At 38.1% G+C, this 22,506-nt stretch overlaps 1 protein-coding gene across 1 annotated transcript in view; it reads right to left on the bottom strand.

Moving 5' to 3' along the window:
• CCDC148 (coiled-coil domain containing 148) overlaps positions 1 to 22,506 on the bottom strand; it is a gene marked incomplete at its 3' end in the record, with an annotated part of 286,502 nt that overhangs the window by 51,628 nt on the left and 212,368 nt on the right. Inside the window, exon 11 of the mRNA XM_081242592.1 lies at positions 18,056 to 18,196. Coding sequence (XP_081098718.1) covers positions 18,056 to 18,196 — 141 coding nt within the window. The remainder of the gene's footprint in view (positions 1 to 18,055; positions 18,197 to 22,506) is intronic.

Here is a 22,506-nt window from a genome sequence, read left to right as displayed (position 1 = left end):
GCCAGTGCCTCTCGATTGCTCACAGTGGTATTTCAAAACCCATTCACTATATTAAACTCCATACCTGCCTCTATTTCTTCAGTTTTATCAGAGGAAAGGCAGACCCTAAAAGATTCCTTCCTTGATGTCCTGCTCCTCAGAGGAAGTGCTGTCCTTCCTTCTTTCCAAGGCAACCCTCACCTGGGCTCCAGAACCTATTCCCCAATTCCATCTTCATAACCTTAGTCCATCACCTACCCTTCTTTCCCCTGTAACTTCAACCTCTTGGTCTTTGCTGCTCCCTCCTCCTCACATGAAAATCTACACAAATATCACCCATTAACAAAAATTTTAAAGGACTTTCTTTAGACGCCCAAGACTGTAGCACCACACCCTTCATTGTTCCCTTTCAGTCAATGATACCTATTCTTCTCCAATTTCACATCTCTTATTTTAGTCCTCACCCAAGTCATTCCTACCTCTGCCTCTACCCCAATTCACTACTCTTGCCAGTGACTTCCCAATGATCAAAGCAAATTCAATCCTTATTTTATGTAATGCCTCTGTATTTGATTCTACAAACCCTTATTTACAGTCTTAAGAAACTACTGACTTTGGCATTCATTCGTTCAAAAAATACTTATTGAGCATCTGCTTTAAGCCAGATACTGTGCTATGTACTTGAGATATGGTGCTTAAAGAAAAATTAGGTCTTTGCCTCATGGAGCTAGGAGTTTCAGAAAGAGAGAAAATAAACAAGTAAATGAATGAAAAGAATATTACATGTTCAATTCTAAGAAGGAAATAAGTATGGTGATGATTTAGAAAAATCTGTGTAGAACCACTAGAAGGCATATTTTTAAATGACATTTGGATTAAAATTTGAAAGATGAGAGTGAGACAACCATGGAAAGAGATGAGGAAGATCACTGCAGGAAATGTGAGCTTTAGGTGCAACAGTATTGAGTGGGAACGACCTTGCACATGTTCAGAATTGGGAAGAAAACAGCACAGCTGGAGCAGGTAGTGTGAGTTAAGACTGGAGGTAAGTTTGGCAAGCTGGATGGGGGCTAGATGATTAGGCAAAGATTTAGTTCTAGAAACAAAACAAAAAAAGATATTGAAGAGTTTAAAGCAAAGAGTGATATAATGTGACTTAGATTTTTAAAATATAGCTTGGGCTATATTGAGTGAAGAATGGATAGTAGAGGAGCAAAGGAGAAACAGAGACCAAAGAGAATATGGCAAAAATGATCACTGGGATCCAGGAAATTAATTATTCATCTGAGATGTGCTTTTGAGTGGAGTCAGAGTGTTCATTTAAGGATTAGACACAGCTGTTGAAGTTAAAAGGAATCAAGGATAATTCCTAGGTTTTTGCTAGAGCAACTGGTTGGATGATTTTACCAATAATTGAGATGGGAAATTGGAAGAATAACAGGTTTGGAAAAGAAAGTCAGGAGGCTCAGTATTAAACATTAAACAATTGATGTGACTGTAAGACATTTAAGTAGAGATTCCAAATAAACATCTGGAGGTACAAATGGGCAGCTCAATGGAGAATTCAGGGCTGGTCTAAATTAAGGAGATATCTACTTAAAATGCTACAAATGCTATTTGATGCTACAAGACGAAAAGATCTATAGAGTGTGAACGTAAATAGAAGAGAAAAGGTGATCATGCACTTTCATGTTTATCTGCCTTTTGCAGTTTTCTCAACCAGCATAACTTCATTTTCCTCCTCCACCTGTTAATTTTATTCTACCATTAAGACCAGAACAAATGCCATCTCCTTGAATCTTCCTCTGAACCCTCTAGGGAAAATGTTAGTAGGACTTCCCTGGTGGTCCAGTGGTTATGAATCCACCTTCCAGTGAGAGAGTGGTATGGACATATATACACTACCAAATGTAAAATAGATAGCTAGTGGGAAGCAGCCACATAGCACAGGGAGATCAGCTAGGTGGTTTGTGTCCACCTAGAGGGGTGGGATAGGGAGGGTGGGAGGGAGAAGCAAGAGGGAGGGGATATGGGGATATATGTATATGTATAGCTGATTCACTTTGTTATACAGTAGAAACTAACACACCATTGTAAAGCAATTATACCCCAATAAAGATGTTAAAAAAACCCTAATATTAAAAAATAATAAATAAATAAATAAATAAATTTTAAAAATCTGCCTTCCAATGCAGCGGACGCGGGTTTGATCCCTGGTCACGGAACTAAGATCCCACATGCTGCAGGGCAACTAAGCCCTTGCGCCAGAACTAGAGAACCCACATGCCACAGTGAAGAGCCTGCACACCACATCGAAAGATCCTGCATGCCACAACAAAAGATCCTACGTGCCGCAACTAAGACCTGACACAGCCAAATAAATAAATAAATAGTAAAAAAAAAAGAGAGAGAGAGAGCTCCTAGCTCCAATTCCATCTTTTCATTAATAATAATAATAATAATAATAATAGCAAAAATATTTTGAAAAAAAAAAAAGAAAATGTTCGCTCAATCCTTGGCACACCAATGATCCTTAATTAAGATTTATTACTGGGGTTTCCCTGGTGGCGCAGCGGTTGGGAGTCCGCCTGCCAATGCAAGGGACGCGGGTTCGTGCCTCGGTCCGGGAGGATCCCACATGCCGCGGAGCGGCTGGGCCTGTGAGCCATGGCTGCTGAGCCTGCGTGTCCAGAGCCTGTGCTCCGCAACGGGAGAGGCCACAACAGTGAGAGGCCCGCATACCGCAAAAAAAAAAAAAAAAAAAAAAAGATTTATTACCCTCCCTTCTTTGTTCTGCCTTGTATTCCTTGATTCTTTTTCAGGAGAGTCTAACACTGGATTGTTACTGATATATTTGGACATTTACTACATGCCTGGCATGCTCTTCCCTGCCTTGTTACCTGCTAAATCCCTCCTGTCCATCATTTAAGACTCAATTGTAGCTTTGCTTTCTCAGGCTTCCTCCTTCCCCCTCTCCTCCAGACATAACTAGGTGTACCTTCTAAGGCACTATTTATGTATCCTTAGCATAACACTTTCCATATTGATCTGCATTATTCATCTTTGTATCCCTAGTATGTTGTATTGTAAATAACACATAGAAGGGCTTAAGTGATCATCATTAGGTGAGTGGAAGCACTTTCTAGTCTCTGGTCTGAGAATAACAAAGTTATGGATGGGAACCAGGCCAGCAGTTTCATTTGCAGGATGGTAGAGTCTGAACTAAACATTTCCCTAGGACAGTTCCATTACTTTCCATCAATTAATAAGAGCAGGAAGTGTGTGTCATGAAACATTGGCTTTGCAAGGTTCAAACTAAAGTTAAGGTTAAGAGTATTTAACTAGCCTTTTGGAACATTTGTTGAGACACAGATTTTAAACACACTACTGTTTAGATTTTTTTAGTGATCCTTGTAACTTTCCAACGATAGAGGAACCAGAAAGTTAGCGCACGGGGTAAGAGGTGAATTTAAAGCTTGTCTCTTCTAGACTTGCAGATAAGGTTTCTAGAAAAAGCTTACTTTTCTGAAAACCAAAATGGGCCCTCATTATCCCCCATCTCCGCTTGTTATCTCTGATTTGTACTGGATAGTCCTCTTTCGTAGTCCCACATTTTATTCATTTGGGTAGAATTAAGCCCAAAGAAGTATAAACAAACTGAAGAAACTATTCTCTATATAGATTTATGAGCCAAAGTAATGCTGTGCTATCTTTTCAGAGGGTTTAAGATCATTTTTATATCCCACCTTACTTTTGTAATCTTCCAAACAATTTGTCTCCAGTTAAAAGCTCCACTAGTAAACATGACATTTATGGTATTAAGAGTATATCAGAGTTTAATTTTTAAAAACTTGGAGTAATATTACATAACCATTCAATTATTTTCATTCCTTCAGTCCAAAAATTATAATTGCATGGAAGAAGAATTTCTTATTTACACATAGAAACCAGAAAGTTAGGACTAAAGCATTAGAGTAGGAAGACAGTTTGGTCTCTGATTTCAAGCAATCTTCTATACCTTGCTCCTAGGTCATTATTCCAAAGGCTCTAATGACTTATTCAAGAGGATGTCATAATTCTTAACTAGATATACAAAATACATGAAATATGAAGTACAGAATATTCAGTTGCCTTCCTCATAAACCACTGAGGCGGAGTGATTTTTATTCCATTCTCTAGATTCTCATTTACTTAGCTAATTCCTCGCATCTCACACCTTTTCTACATTTGGCCTGGAATATGCACCCACAGAAAAAGTGTTGTTGCTCCGCATGAAAACACAGCAGGGCCTCTTCATTAAAAAGAGTCATTCTTTTACTTTAAATTTTTCCCACGTGTTTCATGTAGATGAGTCTGTATCACATAAAGTCACCACCAACCGAAGTCTGACTCTTATTTCTATGCGATCTATTTGACAATCATCTGTATTTTGCCAAGTAAATTTTCACACACTTGTGTGAACTTCTGAAAGGTAAGGAACATGCCTTATACTGTAATATTTATTTGTATCCAGTGTATTGCACCTTGCAGATGAGAGGTACAAGATAAACTACTCCAGTGGAAAAGAATATGGAAAGGCAACACTGCACACAGTACTTTTCTTATATCAATTCATATAAATCCGAAACTATTAATAAAGTATCCAGACAGAAAATAATGATAGACCACAGACATCAGTGAACCAATTCATTTAGTCATGTGGGGTGTAGAGGTACATTTAATCCCCAAAGAGCACAAGGGCGTGGTACTTCTCTAAGTCAAATTGTCCATGGAAGCCAGATTCAAAGTTTTTTGGGCTAAAGGTGGACACTTGGTCACTTCCATCCTCAGAACCTTTCAGCCAACATTATCTCTTCTATACTTTGTGGTATAGAGATCTCTGTGGCTCCAAAATAATTATTTTGCATGTCATTCTTTATGCAAAGATGGGAAAACTCTCTACATGGATAAGAAATCAAAGCTAGTTCTTTGGTTTTTAAAAATAAAAAGTCAGTTTTTCCACCATCCTGCCTGGTTATTTGAATTTAATGGATCTCCTTTCAGTCCACAGTTCAGACTATTTGTATTTCAGCTACTTATTTTCATTGTCCTAAACTTTAACTTTTTTGCCACCAATCTCTAATCTGATAAACAAGCACATCTACCTACAGGAAGAGGGTAAATTGTCATACTCTTTCTGAAGAATAAATAGGGAAATAACTAGCAAAAGGCTTCAGAATTAAGAAATAAAGTTTAAGAATTAATATGCAGCCACCTATGCAAAGATTTATATACAGGTATGTTCATTACAGCCTTAAAAGGGTAAAAAAATTGGAAATATTGTAACACCACCAAATAAGAAATTGGTCAAATGCAATTATTCACATAATGAAACACTATGTAAACACCCAAAATTATGTGGTAGGAATACAGAGGAAAATATGCAAGATATATTGATAATGAAAAAAAATCCGGTTTTGGGCTTCCCTGGTGGCGCAGTGGTTGGGAGTCCGTCTGCCGATGCAGGGGAAACGGGTTCGTGCCCCGGTCTGGGAGGATCCCACATGCCACGGAGCGGCTGGGCCTGTGAGCCACGGCCGCTGGGCCTGCACATCCGGAGCCTGTGCTCCGCAACGGGAGAGGCCACAACAGTGAGAGGCCTGCATACCACACATACACTCAAAAAATCAGGTTAAAAATAATATATGCAGTATTATCTAGTTAAATTAAAATCTTTGTGTATATAGAAAAAAGAATATATGAACATTGTTATTAATCTTTTGCTAGTGGTTTAGGATTTTGGGTGATATTTATTGTATTTTGTGTGGTTGACTCTATTTTCCAAACTATTTACTATGGACATAAAAGACTTTATAATTACAAAAGGATGTTTTAAAAGTCTGTCCAAAAAAAATCAAAATTTAGAAGGAATATCTAAGGGACATGACTGTTATTCATTCTGGAAGTTTTTAAACTCTATTCCCATATCAAATTAAATGACAAAAATACTGTATGTCCTTGTATATAACATTTTCACTTTTTATCACCTTGCATGCAGCATTATTTTCACTTTCTATAGAAAAGTTTCACAGAACTATGATTTAATTTTATGCCATAGGCCTTATAAAGGTTAACACAATATCATATAAGGGTTGATTTAGACTCAGTAAAACTTCTATTGAAAATGCTTTCTTCTGGGTGGTTTGCCTCCCTCCCCCTGCCAGCTCCTGATGTGCTAGATGTTGTCTATTATTAGCAAATAAGAGCTAAATGCTTCCTTTTAACTTTAACCATGTTTAATTACAGCACCCCTTTTTAGTCTTGGTTTGCTGACATAACTATATTCCCATCCTCTTAGTTTTTTGTCTCTTATTCTCTTACTAATTTTCTATTTTAATGATTCCCAATAGGAAACAGATGGCACACTCAAAATTAGGTTAAATCCAGAAGAATGTAATAAGGGGACAATGACAAAGAAGGTTAGAATGCAGGGCAATCACAAGGGATCATGTAGTAGCCATGCTGCTTTACCCAGAGCCAGAGAAGGCTGTGTGGGGAGGGCCACCTGACAGGGGCTGAGACCCTTGGTGGAGGACACAGCTAGTCAACACAACTCAGCAGGGCCAGGAGCTGGGGGAGCAGCTCTCCCAACCTCACTCTCCTCCCTCATCCTCATCTCTAGTGTTCCACTTTGACTGAACCCAACCAGAAGCCAGAGGGCAAGGGAGTCTTCTATAGGACAACTCCCTGGGACACAGAGCAGGATGGAGAGTAGATACGCCCCAATGGGTAGATATCTAGCACAATAACGTTAGTGCCTTTATTATAAATTGTTTGGAAGTAGGTGATGTCTATATGTGTAAGTAAATAACATGAATCTTTTAGGTGATTTCACTTTGGTCACTTATGTGAGCATTTTTTCCATAGCAGAGCTGCCTACTAGAATTGGCAATAGCTATTTTCTGCCATGATGTAGTCTTATGTCCTTAGAGCATGATGAGCCAAGAAAGTATTCTGGTGTAAACACATTAGTTATCTCACTCTTAATTGAAATTCCAGGTGGATTTAAAAATAACTGTTATGTCTACTTTAGAGGTAAGGTCTATTTTCAGTCTGCGCATTGAAGTATTACATAATGATCATGTCATATGTTGATATTGCTAAAATGAATTTGTCTGTAATCTTATTTAATTTCTCTGTTTTCACTGTTCATTAAAAAGGGAGTATATATACTGAGGATGTTGTATTTCAAAGCCTGAAGTGTCAGGGAGAGTGAAAAGTGAAAAGTAATCAAACCTCAGAGTCATTCAATCATGACTTCTTAGAGCTGAGGTGATTTTAGCAATCATTTAATTCAAACACCTCATTTTACAATTGGGGAGGGAAAATCCTGCAGAGCCTACATATCTTGCTCAAGGTCATCCACCTTGTTAGGGCCTCCTAGTTTGGCATATTTTCCTCTATATCTCAACATCAAAGTACAGTTGTATTCTGTTCATTCATTAAATTCACTCACTCAAACAATATTTATTGAGTGCCTTGTGTCAGGCACTGGAGATAAAACAATGAAGAAAATGGACAAATCCCCCCTTTTTACGGGGCTTACATTCTAGAAGAGAAAGAGAAGACGGTCAATAAATAACTAAAGATATGTCAGAGGAATGATAAAGGCCAAGAAAAAAATAAAGTAGGGTAAATGGACAGAGTGACAAGGAAGGAGGATGCTATTTTAAGTTTGGAGTCAAGGATAGACATTCTCTTTGATGACGTTTGAGCGTGACCCTGAATGGAGTGAGAGAGTGAGTTATACAGACATCTGGGGGAGGACTCTTCCAGGCAGAAGGAACAGCCAGTGCAAAAAGCTAAGGGGACATGTGCTAGGGTGTTCGAGGAGGAAGAAGTAGGCTGTGATGGCTGGAGCAGGAGGAGTGATGGGGGAAGTGACAGGATATGAGATCCAAGAGATATTGAGCATAATGTGGGGAATGACATAATCTGACATGCCTTTTAAAAGCATCACTCTGACTGTTGCGTGGGAGATCGATGGAGGGGGAGGGAGGGAAGAGAAAGGGAGGAGGCAGAGAAATGGATTAGAAGAGTAAGAGGTTTATAATAGTTCTGATTTGGAAGGCAGAGCCTTCTATTCATGACAATAGGTAAGGGTGTGAGTATAGGGTGTGAGGGGGGAAAACAAGAGTCAAAATATCAAGGCTTTTGGCCTGAACACTGGGAGAATAGGATTCCATTTGTTGAGAAAAGGAATATGGGGGAAAGAGTGGGTTTGGAGAGAAAAATGAGATTACATTTGGGTCAAATTAGATTTGAGGCAGTGGGATGTGTGAGTTTGCAGTTCAAGAGAGAAATCTAGACCAGAGATACTAATTGGTAATTTGAGTCAGCATACAAATGGCATATGAAGTATATTGGATTGGTTGAGATCCCCTAGAAAGTACACATACTTAGAGCACTGAGGCCCCAGGGAACTCCAAGACTTAGAATGATGAGGAGGATCCATCCAAGTTTATGGAAAAAGAGAACCCAGTGAGATAAAAGAACAGAGCATGGCTTCCTAGAAGCTAAATATCAAGTTTTCCAAAGAGGAGGCAGTGATCACTTCCATCTTAATAGTTCAAGTAAAGTGAGGACTGAGAACAGACCCCTGGAATTAGCAACATGGAGATCACTGATGACCTTGACAAGCACAGCTTTGCTGGAGTGGAGGGACAAAATGGCTCAAGAGACAATGGGTGGGATGAAGCGAGGACTGTGTGTAGAGGCTACAGGATGGTGAGATTTTCTTAACGGGGGAGGCATGAGGTCAAGGGAGAGTGTGCTTCTAAATACAAGTGAGAATGGTATATTTATAGGTTAATAGGAAAGATCTAGAATAAAAGGGGGAAGTGGTGGTGGGAGAGAGATTTGGATGACCTTGCGTAGGAGAGAGGGAATAGGATTCTGTGCATAAGTGAAGGGGCTGGCCATAGACAGGAGTACAGATACTTAATGCATTGTGAAAGGAGGTAAGGTGGGGAGTGGGTACAGATTCTGATAGGTTGGTAGATGCAATGTTGGAAGCCTGTGGAAATTTTCTTCTTGTGAAATAAGATAATGAGAGGTAAAAAAAAAAACAACACACAATCAAAATTGTTAATATTTTCTTCAGTCAACTTAACAAAAGAGCAACACCAAGGAGGCAATGAAGCTGTTTTGTTTTTTTTTTAACCTGCTCATAACACATGTCTTATACTTGACACTTCAACTGTGATCAAACAATAATGGTCTGGCTTCTTGTAAAGTGTTTGGCTATAGTGGTTCATTAACCCAAGGAGAGAAATCCTGAGAGAATATTAATAAGACAGACCGCGTGTACCTGTAAAACATGAAAGAAATACTCCTAGTAAGCAGACTACTAAAGAGATTTTAAATTATCAATTACCTATCAATCTAACAGTTCTGAGTACACTAGGACAGGATCAAAGCCATGAAAATTACCCTAAAGCAAACAGTTTGAAACCAAGTTTTCTCAAAATTGATTAATCACAAAATTAATAGCAAACAGCAATCACAGTGATGGGCAGCACAGCACAGTGTTTAAAATCATGAACGATGGAGTTAGACCTCCAGGGTTCACATCCTAATTGCACTGCTTAATGGCTATGTGACTTTGGGGAAATCATATTCCCTCTATGTGTCTCTGTTTCCTCATTTATAAAAAGAAGATCATATTAGTACCCACCCCTTAGGGTTATTAAGAAGATTAAATGAACATAGAACTGTACCTTGCACATAGCAAGCATTGTATAGGTTTCTGTTAATTAAATCATATCACTGTGAATAATCAAGACCTAGCCAGAAATGCAGCCAAAAATTGACACCTGGAGTTAATTTTTAAGACTTTTAAAACTGCCTACTGGGAAATCTTTTACAGAAAAACAAATACATCTGTCTCTTGATCATCTAGGGTATTTTTTTCCCTCCATCTGACTTTTTCTTAAAATTGTGTCCTGACAAAGAGTAGGAAGATTCCATAATTTCCACTTTTAAAGAAGTTCTGGGGCTTCCCTGCTGGCGCAGTGGTTGGGAGTCCGCCTGCCGATGCAGGGGACGCGGGTTCGTGCCCCGGTCCGGGAGGATCCCACGTGCCGCGGAGCGGCTGGGCCGGTGGGCCATGGCCGCTGGGCCTGCGTGTGCGGAGTCTGTGCTCCGCAACGGGAGAGGCCACAGCGATGGGAGGCCTTCGTACCGCAAAAAAAAAAAAAAAAAAAAAAAAAGAAGTTCTAATGGAAATCTTCACTTTTAAAAGACATGGAAACCAGAAAAGTGAGCCTCTTGGATTACCATCCTACTTTTCTGTCACCTATTGACTCATATACTGAGAGCTGACCCTACATTTTGACTCATATTAGAAGGTCATAATCAGTTAATAAGCTATGTTAATGTTCATTTCTAAATTTTAATGACAAAATAAGGAACATTATGAATATTTTTAAATTATATGATCCTTGATTTATTTTCTTTTCTCCCATACTGCATTCATTTCTTTACTCATACAATATCATTCAGAGGACTGGTTAAATATTCAGAAGATAAAGTCTGAACCCCCAGTTTATTCTGGAGTCATTTCTACATAAAATACACGTTAACTATCTTTTCTTTTTGACCATTGTAATGTCCTGATAGTTAATTTACCTACTAGATTTTATGGCGCCAATATTTTGGCTATTTCATCAGATTTTCAAATAAAAGGACCAAAAATTAAAAGAAAAACACCCGCTCAAACTTTGACTGCAAGATCACATTACTAGGAGTTAGTAATTGAGAGCACCACAAAACCGAGAGTGGGAAGTAGTTCAACAGATTGGTCCTCAGCCAGATGGGGCTACTTCAGCTCTAGCTGCAGGTGGTCCCTTTGCAGAGATGCTTGCAGTGAGAGATCTGGGTGGGCGGATTTTAGAGCAGAGGTCAAACTGGCGTTCAGAGAGGTTCAAAGACACGTTTTTAGGGTCGAAAGAGTCTATGAGAGTTTTTATATTCCATATTCTCCATTTTATAAAAATGTAAAAAAGTGTTGTAAACCAATCTGAGATTATCTGAATGTCACTGCATGACTGAGTGCTGCCACAGTGTTTTTTGTGTTCACAATTCAGTTGGTCCCCAGTGGTATATTACATAAACTGACAGTATATCTTAAGTCATTTTAGTCTAAGTGGGATCCAGTTAGACCAATCAGTCTTTCTCTCTCCCTCTCCCTCCCTCTGCTCCCCAGAGCATTTGGTTCCCCAAGAACCAAATGGGCTTTTGTGGATTTTATGGGATTCACCTTGTTAGAAAAAAGCCAATAAACACAGGTCTTTTTGAGATGAACCCTTCTCTCTCTTGGCCTCCTGCTGATGTGGCTGAGAGAAATTGCCCTTAAACTTCTCTGAGGCTCTCTAGTTTGAGAATATCTATGAGAAACACCCCTTATCTCTTGGAAGTGTTGCTTATATGAATGGATACACTGACCTTTTGATCTTTTCGAGGCTATAACAAAGGGTTGTACATTCACACTTTCAGTCTTTTCCCTATGCCATGCTGTTGGAAATAAACTCTTAACTCTAGAGTCTTTTGCCATTAGGATAGATGGAGAGTTTCCCAAAGCATCAAGTCCTGGTTCCTTTTAGTTTAACAGTTCTTCCCTCAATTTATCTCTCTCCTTTTTACTATAAGTAGCAAAAAAAAAAAAAAAAAAAAAACAAACCCAAAAAACAAAACCAGGTGGCATCTTCAACACCTTGGAAATCTTCTTAGTTCATTACATATGAAGTTCATTATTTAGGAAGGTTTTCCAACTAACTGCAGGACAGAATTCCCTAGGCTTTATGCCACTGCATAACAGTGATCCTCCTTTCTCCTGTTTCCAATAATATGTTCATCGCTTCCTTCTGAACCCTTATCAGCCACATCTTATCCATATTTCTACTAACGGTCTGTTCAAAGCATTCTAGTCTTTTTTCTATCATGCTCCTCAAAATTCTTCCAACTTCTCTCCACTTCCCAACTCCAAAAACACTTCCACATTTTTATGTATTTGTTAGAGTAGGATTTCACATCCAGATACCAAAATCTGTATTGATTTTTTAAATTGCTGTGTAACAAACTACCACAAATTTAGCAACTTAAAGCAATACTCACTTATTAGCTCAGAATCCTATAAGTCAGAGGTTCAGCAAGGCATGGCTGGGCTCTCTGCTCATGACATCACAAGGCTAAAATCAAGGTGTTGCCAAAACTGATTTCTCATCTGGAAGCTTTAGAGAAAAATTTGCTTCCAAGCTCATTCCTTTTTTTTTTTTTTGTCAAAATTCAGTTTGTTACAATTATAGGACTAGAGGTTACAGGGTCCTATTTCCTTTCTGGCTGTCAGCTAGGGCCACTCTTATCTCCTAGGGGCCACCCACATTCCTTGCCATGTGACCTCCTCCATCTCCAAGCCAACAATGGTGGGTCAAGTCCCTTTTATACTTTAAATCTCTGGCTACCCATCCTGTGACCAGCCAGAGAAACCTCTCTGCTTTTAAAGGGCTCATGTGGCTAGGTCAAGTCCACCCAAATAATCTCCCTTTCTCAACATTGTCTGTGCCATATAATATAACCTAATTAGGTATTTTCAGTCCTGGCAATTATACAGGTATGTATCCCAGGACAGCAGAAAGTCTCGGGACCCATCTTAGAAGGCTGTCTGTCACAGGGCTATTCATTGGCCCCTTTAAGTCCCAACAATCCTGAAGAAGCAGAGTTTAAAACCTGGGAATTTTTTTTTATCATTCTCTGTGTCCACCTTTTTTTCTACTCTTGGCTCTTTAGATCAGTATATTATTAGATTGATAAACACTGGAGAAGAGATTTCATAATATCATGATGAATTACTCTCATAAGAACCCATAAATCCCCACATAAGAGAGAATGGCTTTGATCTGAATGTACTCTGGATTCCCTCCTAAGCACGGTTTCTTGAATCTTCTGATAAGTAGTACTGTTCCATCCCTTTCACCTGCATTCTGATTAAGATAGCCTACCCTCTTTTGTTTTAGGTTCTTTCCTCTCTTCCCTGGTTATCTGTCAGATGAATATAATTCTGAGTGTTTGCCAGGTCACCTGAGGACAAGGGGAAGCACCCAAGAGCCAAGGTTCTACTGAAGACTGGGTCTATTGGTATTTACTGGTGCAATGTCACTTGAGGCTCCCCAGAAACATCTCTGAGGTAAGGCTGAAGGTCACATGGCTGGTGGAGTTATTCTGACTTTTCTGACTATGTTCCCCACCCCTCAGTTGTACAATATGAGTGGTTTCAATGCTGGATTCAGAGTTGGTGAAAATTGGGAGGGAACTGTGACACGATAAATCAAGGAAGGGATATGTCTCCTTTTTCTGTGAGCCTTGCTTAAAATCTCCATTTTGGGAGCAAGGCTGAAAATATCCTCGCCGTGGATCCCATAGAATGCCAAGCATCATGTAGCAACAAAACCTCCTAAAATGCTGTGATGCAGAGCAATTTTTTTGTTATTCAAGCCATCCAAAGAGCCATTCCCAGTAAAAGGGTGGTTCTGGGACCAATATTACATATCAAGCATTTTGAGGTTCATCTAGCATGGTAATCTTGTTTCTTACAATAGCTCCTAGGGATAGTTTATGGAAAGGCATCATCTCTTGATTTTACCACGACAACTGCAAAAGTGGAGAGATGCTTCTGAAATATTATTACCATTGTCACCTAACAGCTTATGAATCAAAACTTTCCTTGAGTCTTGAGATAAAACTATGAAAACTGTGAATATTATGTTCAACTAGAGTTTTAAAGCACAAAAGAAAAAAGTGATCTAATAAATGTACATTTGCAAGGAGCTGGGCACCTACTAGGATAAACTTTGCCACTGGATACAAATTATGTTATTCCCGCAAAAAGAAAATACTATTTCCTAAAAGACAAATTACTGGGAAGAAGAATTAGGATAAAGCTGATCTCTTGTTCAGAAATCCTAATGTGGGGTTTTACACATGGCATAGTTTCTCTACCTCTGTTGCTGCTCTCTTACGAGAAGAGACAGTCAAGTCAGGCAAGTGAAACAGTAGATGGGGAGAGACAGAACACCAGGTAATAAAGCAACTAGTCTCTAGTCAGGGGGAGGCTGCCTGTAGGGGGTTTTCTGCCAAGCTTCTATTAAGCACTGAAGAACTAAAATTTGTCTCCAACACGTAAAATAGTTAAAACAAAGGGAATCTAGATTTGTGGTTAGTATATATAAAGGTAGTCAGAACTTTGGTCAGTATGTCTGAATTGACATAGAAATCTTTTTTCCCACTTTAAACACAGAAATTTTGGACAAACTATACCACAACTACACACACACACACCCAGTGTCCCAGTGCTGAAAATAAAGATGGGACTCAAAGTCAGAGCAGTGAGAAGGAGCCAAAGCCAAGTGACTCTTGGGGAGAACTGGACCTGAGATACGTCTGAGGAGCTGGTGGCTAGGCCTTCAGTGTTAGTTGTGGGACCTGTGCACATGGGTGCAGGAACCAAGCTACCTACGAAGAGCAAGAAGTCATGTAGGACTTGTCCATACACACAAGGGAAACTAGCTACACCGTGACCACTCCCCAGGAGAGTGACAAAGGAGCTAACTTTCTGCTTGGGACCAGAGGAAGAAAAGGGCCAAGTGCAGAACCCAAGTGCTGTGCATGAGTGCTAAGTCAGCACCCACTCCCAGCTCACAGCATGGGTCCCAAGTATCAAAGTTAATATACAAACTGGTCCTGGGCCAGTAAAACGCATAGGGCCCTTAGCAGAGGCAAACATAAAAGCTCTCTGTAGAGATGTTCTCACTACCAGGTCATAGTTCATAAAGGAAAGCACAATTCACAAAGAAAAAGTTTAAGAACTTCGATTATTTGATCATTTGAAATTTCCGTGGAACTACAGACACTGAGGCAAATTTAAAGGCAAATGACAAATGAAAGAAAATATTTGCAACTCTGTAACTGATAAAAAGAAATAATATTCAGAATTTATAAAGAACATCTATATATTAAATAAAGAAAAAATAGACAATGGACAAGAAGCATGAATAAGCAATTCAGAGAGGAAGAAAACTGCCCAATAAACATGAGATTTCCAATCTCACAAGTGACCAGGAGAATCCAATTTAAAACACTGAGATACTGTTCTCATTTAACATATTGGCAAAAGTCAAAAAGAATAGTTTTAATGTCTTATAAAGTCCAAAAAAAAGTCTTATAAAGTTGAAAACATACACATCCTGCAACATAGTGATTCCCACCCCAGGTACACCCTAGAGAAAGCTGTGCATACATGCTCTGGTCAATGTGTACGAAGCGGCTGCTGCAGCACACTTTCAAGAACAGAACTTAAGAAACTTAAATGTCTTCCACTAAAAGAAGGGATAAATGGTATCCTAGTTCTACAGTGGAACACTATATAGCCATTAAAAGAATAAACTAGCTCTCTGTGTATTAACATGGCTATATCTCAAAATGTAAGGGTAAATGAAAAAGTACATGCTGCAGAATAATACAGTGTGATAATATTCATGAGAGAAGAGAAATGAAATACATATTAAAATAGGTTAAAAGCAATAGACAGCCTGAAAGATAGCAATAAAATTCATGATGGAGATTGCCTTTGGTGTGGTAAGAAGGCAAATGGTACTGAGTTAAGTCCTCAAAAGAAGACTTCAACTTTATCTATAAAATAAAATAAACCTGAAACAATGAAAAATGTCAACAGTTTCAATGCTAGGTGATGAGTACTAATGTATTTATTACATCAATCTCTGTATTTTAAACTTTTTTTCTAAATGTAAGAAATAATTTTTAAAAGAAAATAAATAAAATAAAATATATGCCTCGGGCCCATACACTTTCAAGAGATTGACCATGAATTTGGCTTAGAGCTTAATTATTCCTTCCATCACTGTTTGTTTTGTTGTTGTTGTTTTGGTGTCAGGGCAGATTTCAAGCCAAATGTCAATAGCTTATCTGCAAGCTAATAAAGGTCTCTCTCTCATCTTTCAAAACACCTTTCTCTCATTTCCAGAAATGTAAGAGACTGAGGAGAAAACAGCAAGCAGTCTGTCTATCCATTCCTGTATAACCATGCCAATTCCCCAACTCAAATTTAACAATGAAATGCACTTACTTCAATTCTCAATACTTGAGTTACTAATTTGTGTATTCTTTCACTGTCTTTGTAAGTTCCCAGAAAGGGGAACTGTATCTAAATCTCTTTATATGGCACTTAAAATGACACTACATGCAAACAAATGCTTAAAAATACGTTACTTTTCATGATTATACTAATTCATAGAGAGGAAGGGCTATGCAAGGGGCCCAGGTAGATGACAAATCTCTAAGGATATGTAGTTTCATAACAGTTAATAATTGTTAAGTTTTCCCACAGAGATGTGTATAGTTCACCTATGTTATTTTAAACATGATTGATATTTATGAGTTTCTCTCTTGATGGGGACTTGATGAAACCACCCAACTTCCTTAGAAGTTAGACTGTAAATTCCGTCTTCTTTGCAGCTTACTTTGTCAAAAATCATATAACTTCTCTACGTGTTGTTTTTTTACACATGCTGACTCGACACCAATTTGCTGATATAAGAGCACAAAACAAGCAAGAATAATGGCAACTGAAGTATAAAGTGCAGAAATCTGACTTCTAGCTAAAAAACCATAGTGCCTTTTCTTCCCCCTCATGTTTAATTTTAAAGGAAAAACTTCTAGACAAGAGCTTCATAAACCTGGTTGACCATATAAAGTATCAATTGTGTTCACAAAAGCAAAAATTTACCCATCAAGGACTGTGAATTAGTCATTTTTAGCACTTTAAGCAACTCCAAAAGAAAATATTTTACATATCATGCAGATCAAGCCAATACAGGTGTACAGGTTAATGGAAGTTCCTCTCATTATGTTATGGAATTGATCATAAATTGCCTTTTGTGAATCATTTCCACAGAAGTCATAAAATCTTAAAGAAAAATATTTTTTACTGTAAATTCTATCACTTTTGTGGTGTGGAAAAACAAAATATCTAAACAAATATCTCATATATTTTTTTAAAATCTCCTCTGAATATGTTTTACTTTCCACAGGTTGTCAGAAATCATTTTAAAGCTGTTAATAAGTGTTTCGGGGAATTCCCAGGCGGTCCAGTGGTTAGGACTCCATGCTTCCACTGCAGAGGGCATGGGTTCAACCCCTGGTTCGGGAACTAAGATCCCGCAAGCTGCATGGCACAGCCCCCCCATAAAAATTAAAACTTAAAAAAATAAGTGTTTTGATTAATATTTTGAAGATTGGGAAACAAATGTTCGTTCAAAAGTAGATGATGAATTTGTATCAATATGAAACACCAAACAATCTAACACATAATAAACCAAGAAGTAAATTCTTTAAAGGGCCTTTTGGTATTCCATGAATTGTACTGGCCGCAGTATAATGTATTTTCCCAATAAGGACATCTTTTTTTTTTTTTTTTTGCGGTACGCGGCCCTCTCACTGTTGTGGCCTCTTCCGTCATGGAGCACAGGCTCTGGACGCGCAGGCTCAGCGGCCATGGCTCACGGGCCCAGCTGCTCCGCGGCATGTGGGATCTTCCCGGACCGGGGCACGAACCCGTGTCCCCTGCATTGGCAGGCAGACTCTCAACCACTGTGCCACCAGGGAAGCCCAAGGACATCTTTTGATAGTCATTTGCTGTACTGCAGTCAACCAAAATGGTATCTCAGTACCTCTGGTTTGGCCATGTCCCTACTTAGTACACGATTTAACAACAATCACAAACCCTATCTTTTCTTTATCTACAGCATCTCTTCTAATCACATGTGCTTGTGCTTGTGAAGGTCAATAAAGTGGGTTCTCCTCCATGTCTTTGAAGCTCAAATATATTTAAGCAAGACTCCACTAGAACCTTATGAATCTTTCTAAGAACTGCTTATGAGGTTTCCATGCCAAACACCAAGGTCAATCAAATCTCAATCAGGCAATTAAACATTCATTCACACATTCACAGCAACAGTATAAATACTTTTTCTTTCTTCTCTTCTCTTTGTAACAATTCCTTCTTCTTCCACAGTTTCTCTTTCTCCTCTTCCTTTTCTCTTCTTCTGGCAGAAATTTCCATTTCCAGTCTTGCTACCTCTTCCTGGTGGGCTCGCCACTGAAGAACCTGAAATAGTAATTCATTCCAATAACTATACACACTCAAGTGATTTCACAGATCACAAGGAGACTAGGTTCTGGATCAAGCAGATGTCAAAGATTTTCCAAGTACACATTAAAATTCTGTGTGCACATGAGTGTGTGATGTATGTGTAAGATGTGTGTGTGTGTTAGTATTAAAAGGAGAAAGCAACTTTAAAATCACCTCATTCAGAGATTCTTCACTTGGATTCATGGAATGAAATCCTAAAGAGTCCGTGAACTGACTTCAAAGGATCTGTGAATTCTCGTAAGTATTATGTAAAAGTTTTGTGTTTTTGCACAGCTGTGATTTTCTGGAACAATAGTTCCAGTGTCTGGTCAACAGTTTTCAAATGGTCCTAATATTCTAAAACTTTTAAGAATTACTGATATATTTCATCCTGATTTTTGTAAGTGAATAAAATGAACCTGAATGAAGATGAAAAAAATAAGACATTTAAAAGAACTTTCTGGGGCTTCCCTGGTGGCGCAGTGGTTGAGAGTCCGCCTGCTGATGCAGGGGACATGGGTTCATGCCCCGGTCTAGGAAGATCCCACATGCCGCGGAGCGGCTGGGCCCATGAGCTATGGCCGCTTGAGCCTGCGCGTCCGGGGCCTGTGCTCTGCAACGGGAGAGGCCACAGCAGTGAGAGGCCCGCGTACAGCAAAAAAAAAAAACAAAAAAAACTTTCTGGGTACTGACAGGTATTACTGGTAGAAGTAAAATTGGCACAGCACTTCTAGAGGACACTGGCCAATATGTAAATACATATCACAATAGAAAACATGCATAGTCTTTGACCCACAACCCCACTTTGGGGAAGTTATTCAAAGAAGACAATCAACTGGACAAGCGCACAAAAATGTACCCATGAGGAATATTCACTGCAGTTCTGCTTAAACAGAAAAACTGGAAAGAGTCTAAGTGTCTGGCAACACGAGATAGCTTAAATTAATTATGGTATCGTCATACAATGACTGCCATTGAAAAAGGATCTATATTTCCATATTCATCAACATAGAAGATATCCACAACATATTATTAGATGCAAAAAAGCAGGTGCAAAACCACATTTATAGTATGATCTCATTAATATAAATTATCATCTATGTATCTACACATAGAAAGAGATTTGGAAGGAGGTTTACCAAAACAATAATATTGGTTATCTCTGAATAGTAGCATTTCATGGAATTTAAAAAATTTATTCTTAAGCCTTTCTATGCCAAGTGACATTTTTACAATAAACATGTATTATCTTTGTAAGCAGTAAACCAATGAAACTAACAAAATAAAAACAAACACATGTTCCATGTACACACGTAGCTAACGAAGCAGAGAGGAGGGAGATGGAGAAGTATGCAGAAATTTTTTTTGGAAAAGGAAGAAACTAGCATTCTCAGTTTAATACCTCTTTGCCTTACATATTTGATATAAGCATGACTAATTATGGTAATATATAAAGTGAAAATTGAATAAATAAATATCATAGAAATATGATGAGCTAAAATGACTAAATAGTTAAGCTCTTTTTGCACTTTCATTATTCAAAGTTTATTTTCTAAAAATATATTTTGCTCTATTTATCAAAATAACCACGGAAATTCAGACCCTTGATTTTCAAGCACACTTAGGTTTCCCCATCTACTGCTTATCTTGGCCGTATTTATCTTCTTGATTTGAACCCTGTTCCTAGAATAAGATCATCTATGCCTTCTGTCCTGACCTCCTACTTCCCAACTATTCCTTTCTGTACCCACCTTCCATCTGCAACATGCTATATCAGAATCAAGTGTCCTGTCAAGTGTTGCCAGGGATCACTCTCCTGAATACCTAAATGATAGTTTTTGGTCCCTCTTTCCTTAACCTCATGGTTGGTACTTAACCCTGTCAACCATCTCTTCATGTTTAAAACTCTTTGCTTCCTCGGCTATAACACTGTCCCCTGCTTCTCCACCAATGAATACTACCTTCTTCTCTTCTTCCTGCTTCCTGTGTCTACCCTATACCCGCAACTCTACTGCTATCCTTTCTCAACCTCAGCCTCTCTCTGTTCGTTATCTGATGTGCTCATCCTCTGCTATGAGTTAACCTATCACTTCTGTTGGTCTGACTCTAAAATGTACAATATCAACTCTGCATTTTTGTCTGCAATCCCATCCTAACAAATGCTTAAAGACTTTGCTGTATGTATGTGCACCCAAAACACAACATTTCCAAAATTAAACTCAACTTCTTTAACTTTGCCATAGCTTCACACCAAGCCCTGTGCATCTGCCTCTTCTTTCAGACAATCTTGTTTGTTCTGTGAAACCACAAGTATCTCTGTAGTTTCCACTTTTATTACTATGTACATCTATCAACATGACTAATTCTTTACATTTTACCTTTTACTTGAACAATCTTATATTTCTTAAGCTCAGATGAGCTTTTATTTATAACAAATCAACTTCTAGACTATTGAATTGCCCTAAGCCACTGTGCTGTAATTTCCTAGTCCACCCAAAGTCTATGTGCCAAATGTATTTAGAACAATACCAGAAAGCTCATGGGGTGATGTCAATTTCTCCAAATATGACCTAAATAATTTAGCTTTCTCACTTCCAACCAATGCCCTACTTTAATCTAGCTAATGTGTAATCTCTAGGTAGGTTTTTTCCTGTGCCTTTCCTTATACCACCATTCTTGTTCTTAGCCTCATGGCGTGACCCAAACTATTCCCCCACCTGAAATGCCCTCTGTTACCCTCTATTTCATAAAGTGCTTCTTGGTCCACCACGTGTCTCACATTTTGCATGAAACATTCTCCAACCCACACTCATCTCTCTTTTATTTCACTTACCATATGATAACTGTTCTCTAATCATTTTGAGCATAATGTTTCTATTTTCATTTAGAGCAGAGTCCATGGTATATACGTATTTTGTTTTCCCCTTATACTGTCTAGCAGAGTGCTAGCACAACATAGGTGCTCAATTAGTACCTATTTAATTTACCAAAAACACATTTAAAGTGGAACCAAATAAATAAAAAAGAAATGATAGCATGAGAATATACCATATTGCAACACATAATGAAATAATGGATCCTTGTTCATGATCATCAATTGCTACTAAAAACTTCATTTTGACAGCTGATAGGAAACGTTATAATGGATGGATCAGTCTGACAACTGTTGAAAACGCTGAATAATCTTAACATCACTGAGAAACAAGCAGCCATTTTGGCATACTGGTATAAGTATACAACATTCTCCTGAACCATTCTTGCCAAAACATGAAAATGAATATGATCAAATCTCTAGACCTATCTATCAGTTTACAGAAAATTCAGTCAATGGAAAAACACATTAAAGAACACTATGGGAATACAATCAGCAAAATTGAAATTTGAAAAACTTTCAAGGATTTAACAAATTACAAGGAAAAAAGAAGGAAGGGAAAATATGAGTTAAAAGAGATTTAAGAAACAGTATCAGCCAAATGCAATATGTGGATAGTATTTGGTTTCTGATTTGAATAAACCAAATGTAAAAAAATTTTGAAACAATTAGAGATATTTCAATATTGACTAGTTAGTTGATACTATTATGGAAACTGTTAAAGTTTTAAGGTACGATCATAGTACGGTTATTTTTTTTAAAGAGTCTTTCATTTTAGAGATATATACTGAAATACATATGAAATGATATGATATTTGGGGATTTGCTAACTATTATCCAGTGGGCATGGGACAGTACGTAAGGGTATTTGACTGATAAGCTGATAATTGTTGAAGTTGAGTGATGATAGATTTTGTATGTTTTTACATTTTTCCATACTAAAATTTTTGTAAAAAAACAAAATAAACCATAAAATATAATGTATGTCCAAAGAGATTTGTATAATAAAAGACTGTAGTCTCAAGGTTCTCAGACTATGAGACCAGAGATGCAGTGAACTAATGTAAAGAAAAATAGCATACATTCATCCTTTCCAAGTACTGAGACTATTTCTATAAATTTCAGTAGAAAGAAGTTTGTGTTTTGGAACTAGTCTTATCACCTTTTGATTTAAGACTAATTTATGGGAATTATCATTGAATGACCTTTGCACATGTGATGTCATATGATTTATGAAGCTAAATATAAGCAAATACTTATAACTGGTCAAGATTTCTGCTTCAAAAGGTAAGTATAGCAAGAAAATAACCAGACCAATAAAACTCAAGTAACCCAGTTTATCCAATTTACCCAATTGCCCTCCTTGTCATTTGCAAGTCTAAATGATGTTTCTCCTGTTCTCCAGAAAAGATAA

The sequence above is a fragment of the Mesoplodon bidens genome (assembly GCF_964165515.1).
Source record: "Mesoplodon bidens genome assembly, chromosome: 8".
In the NCBI taxonomy this organism is placed as follows: Eukaryota; Metazoa; Chordata; class Mammalia; order Artiodactyla; family Ziphiidae; genus Mesoplodon; species Mesoplodon bidens.
Note: the sequence above shows the minus strand (reverse complement) of the source record. Positions and strands in the feature narration are given on the sequence as shown.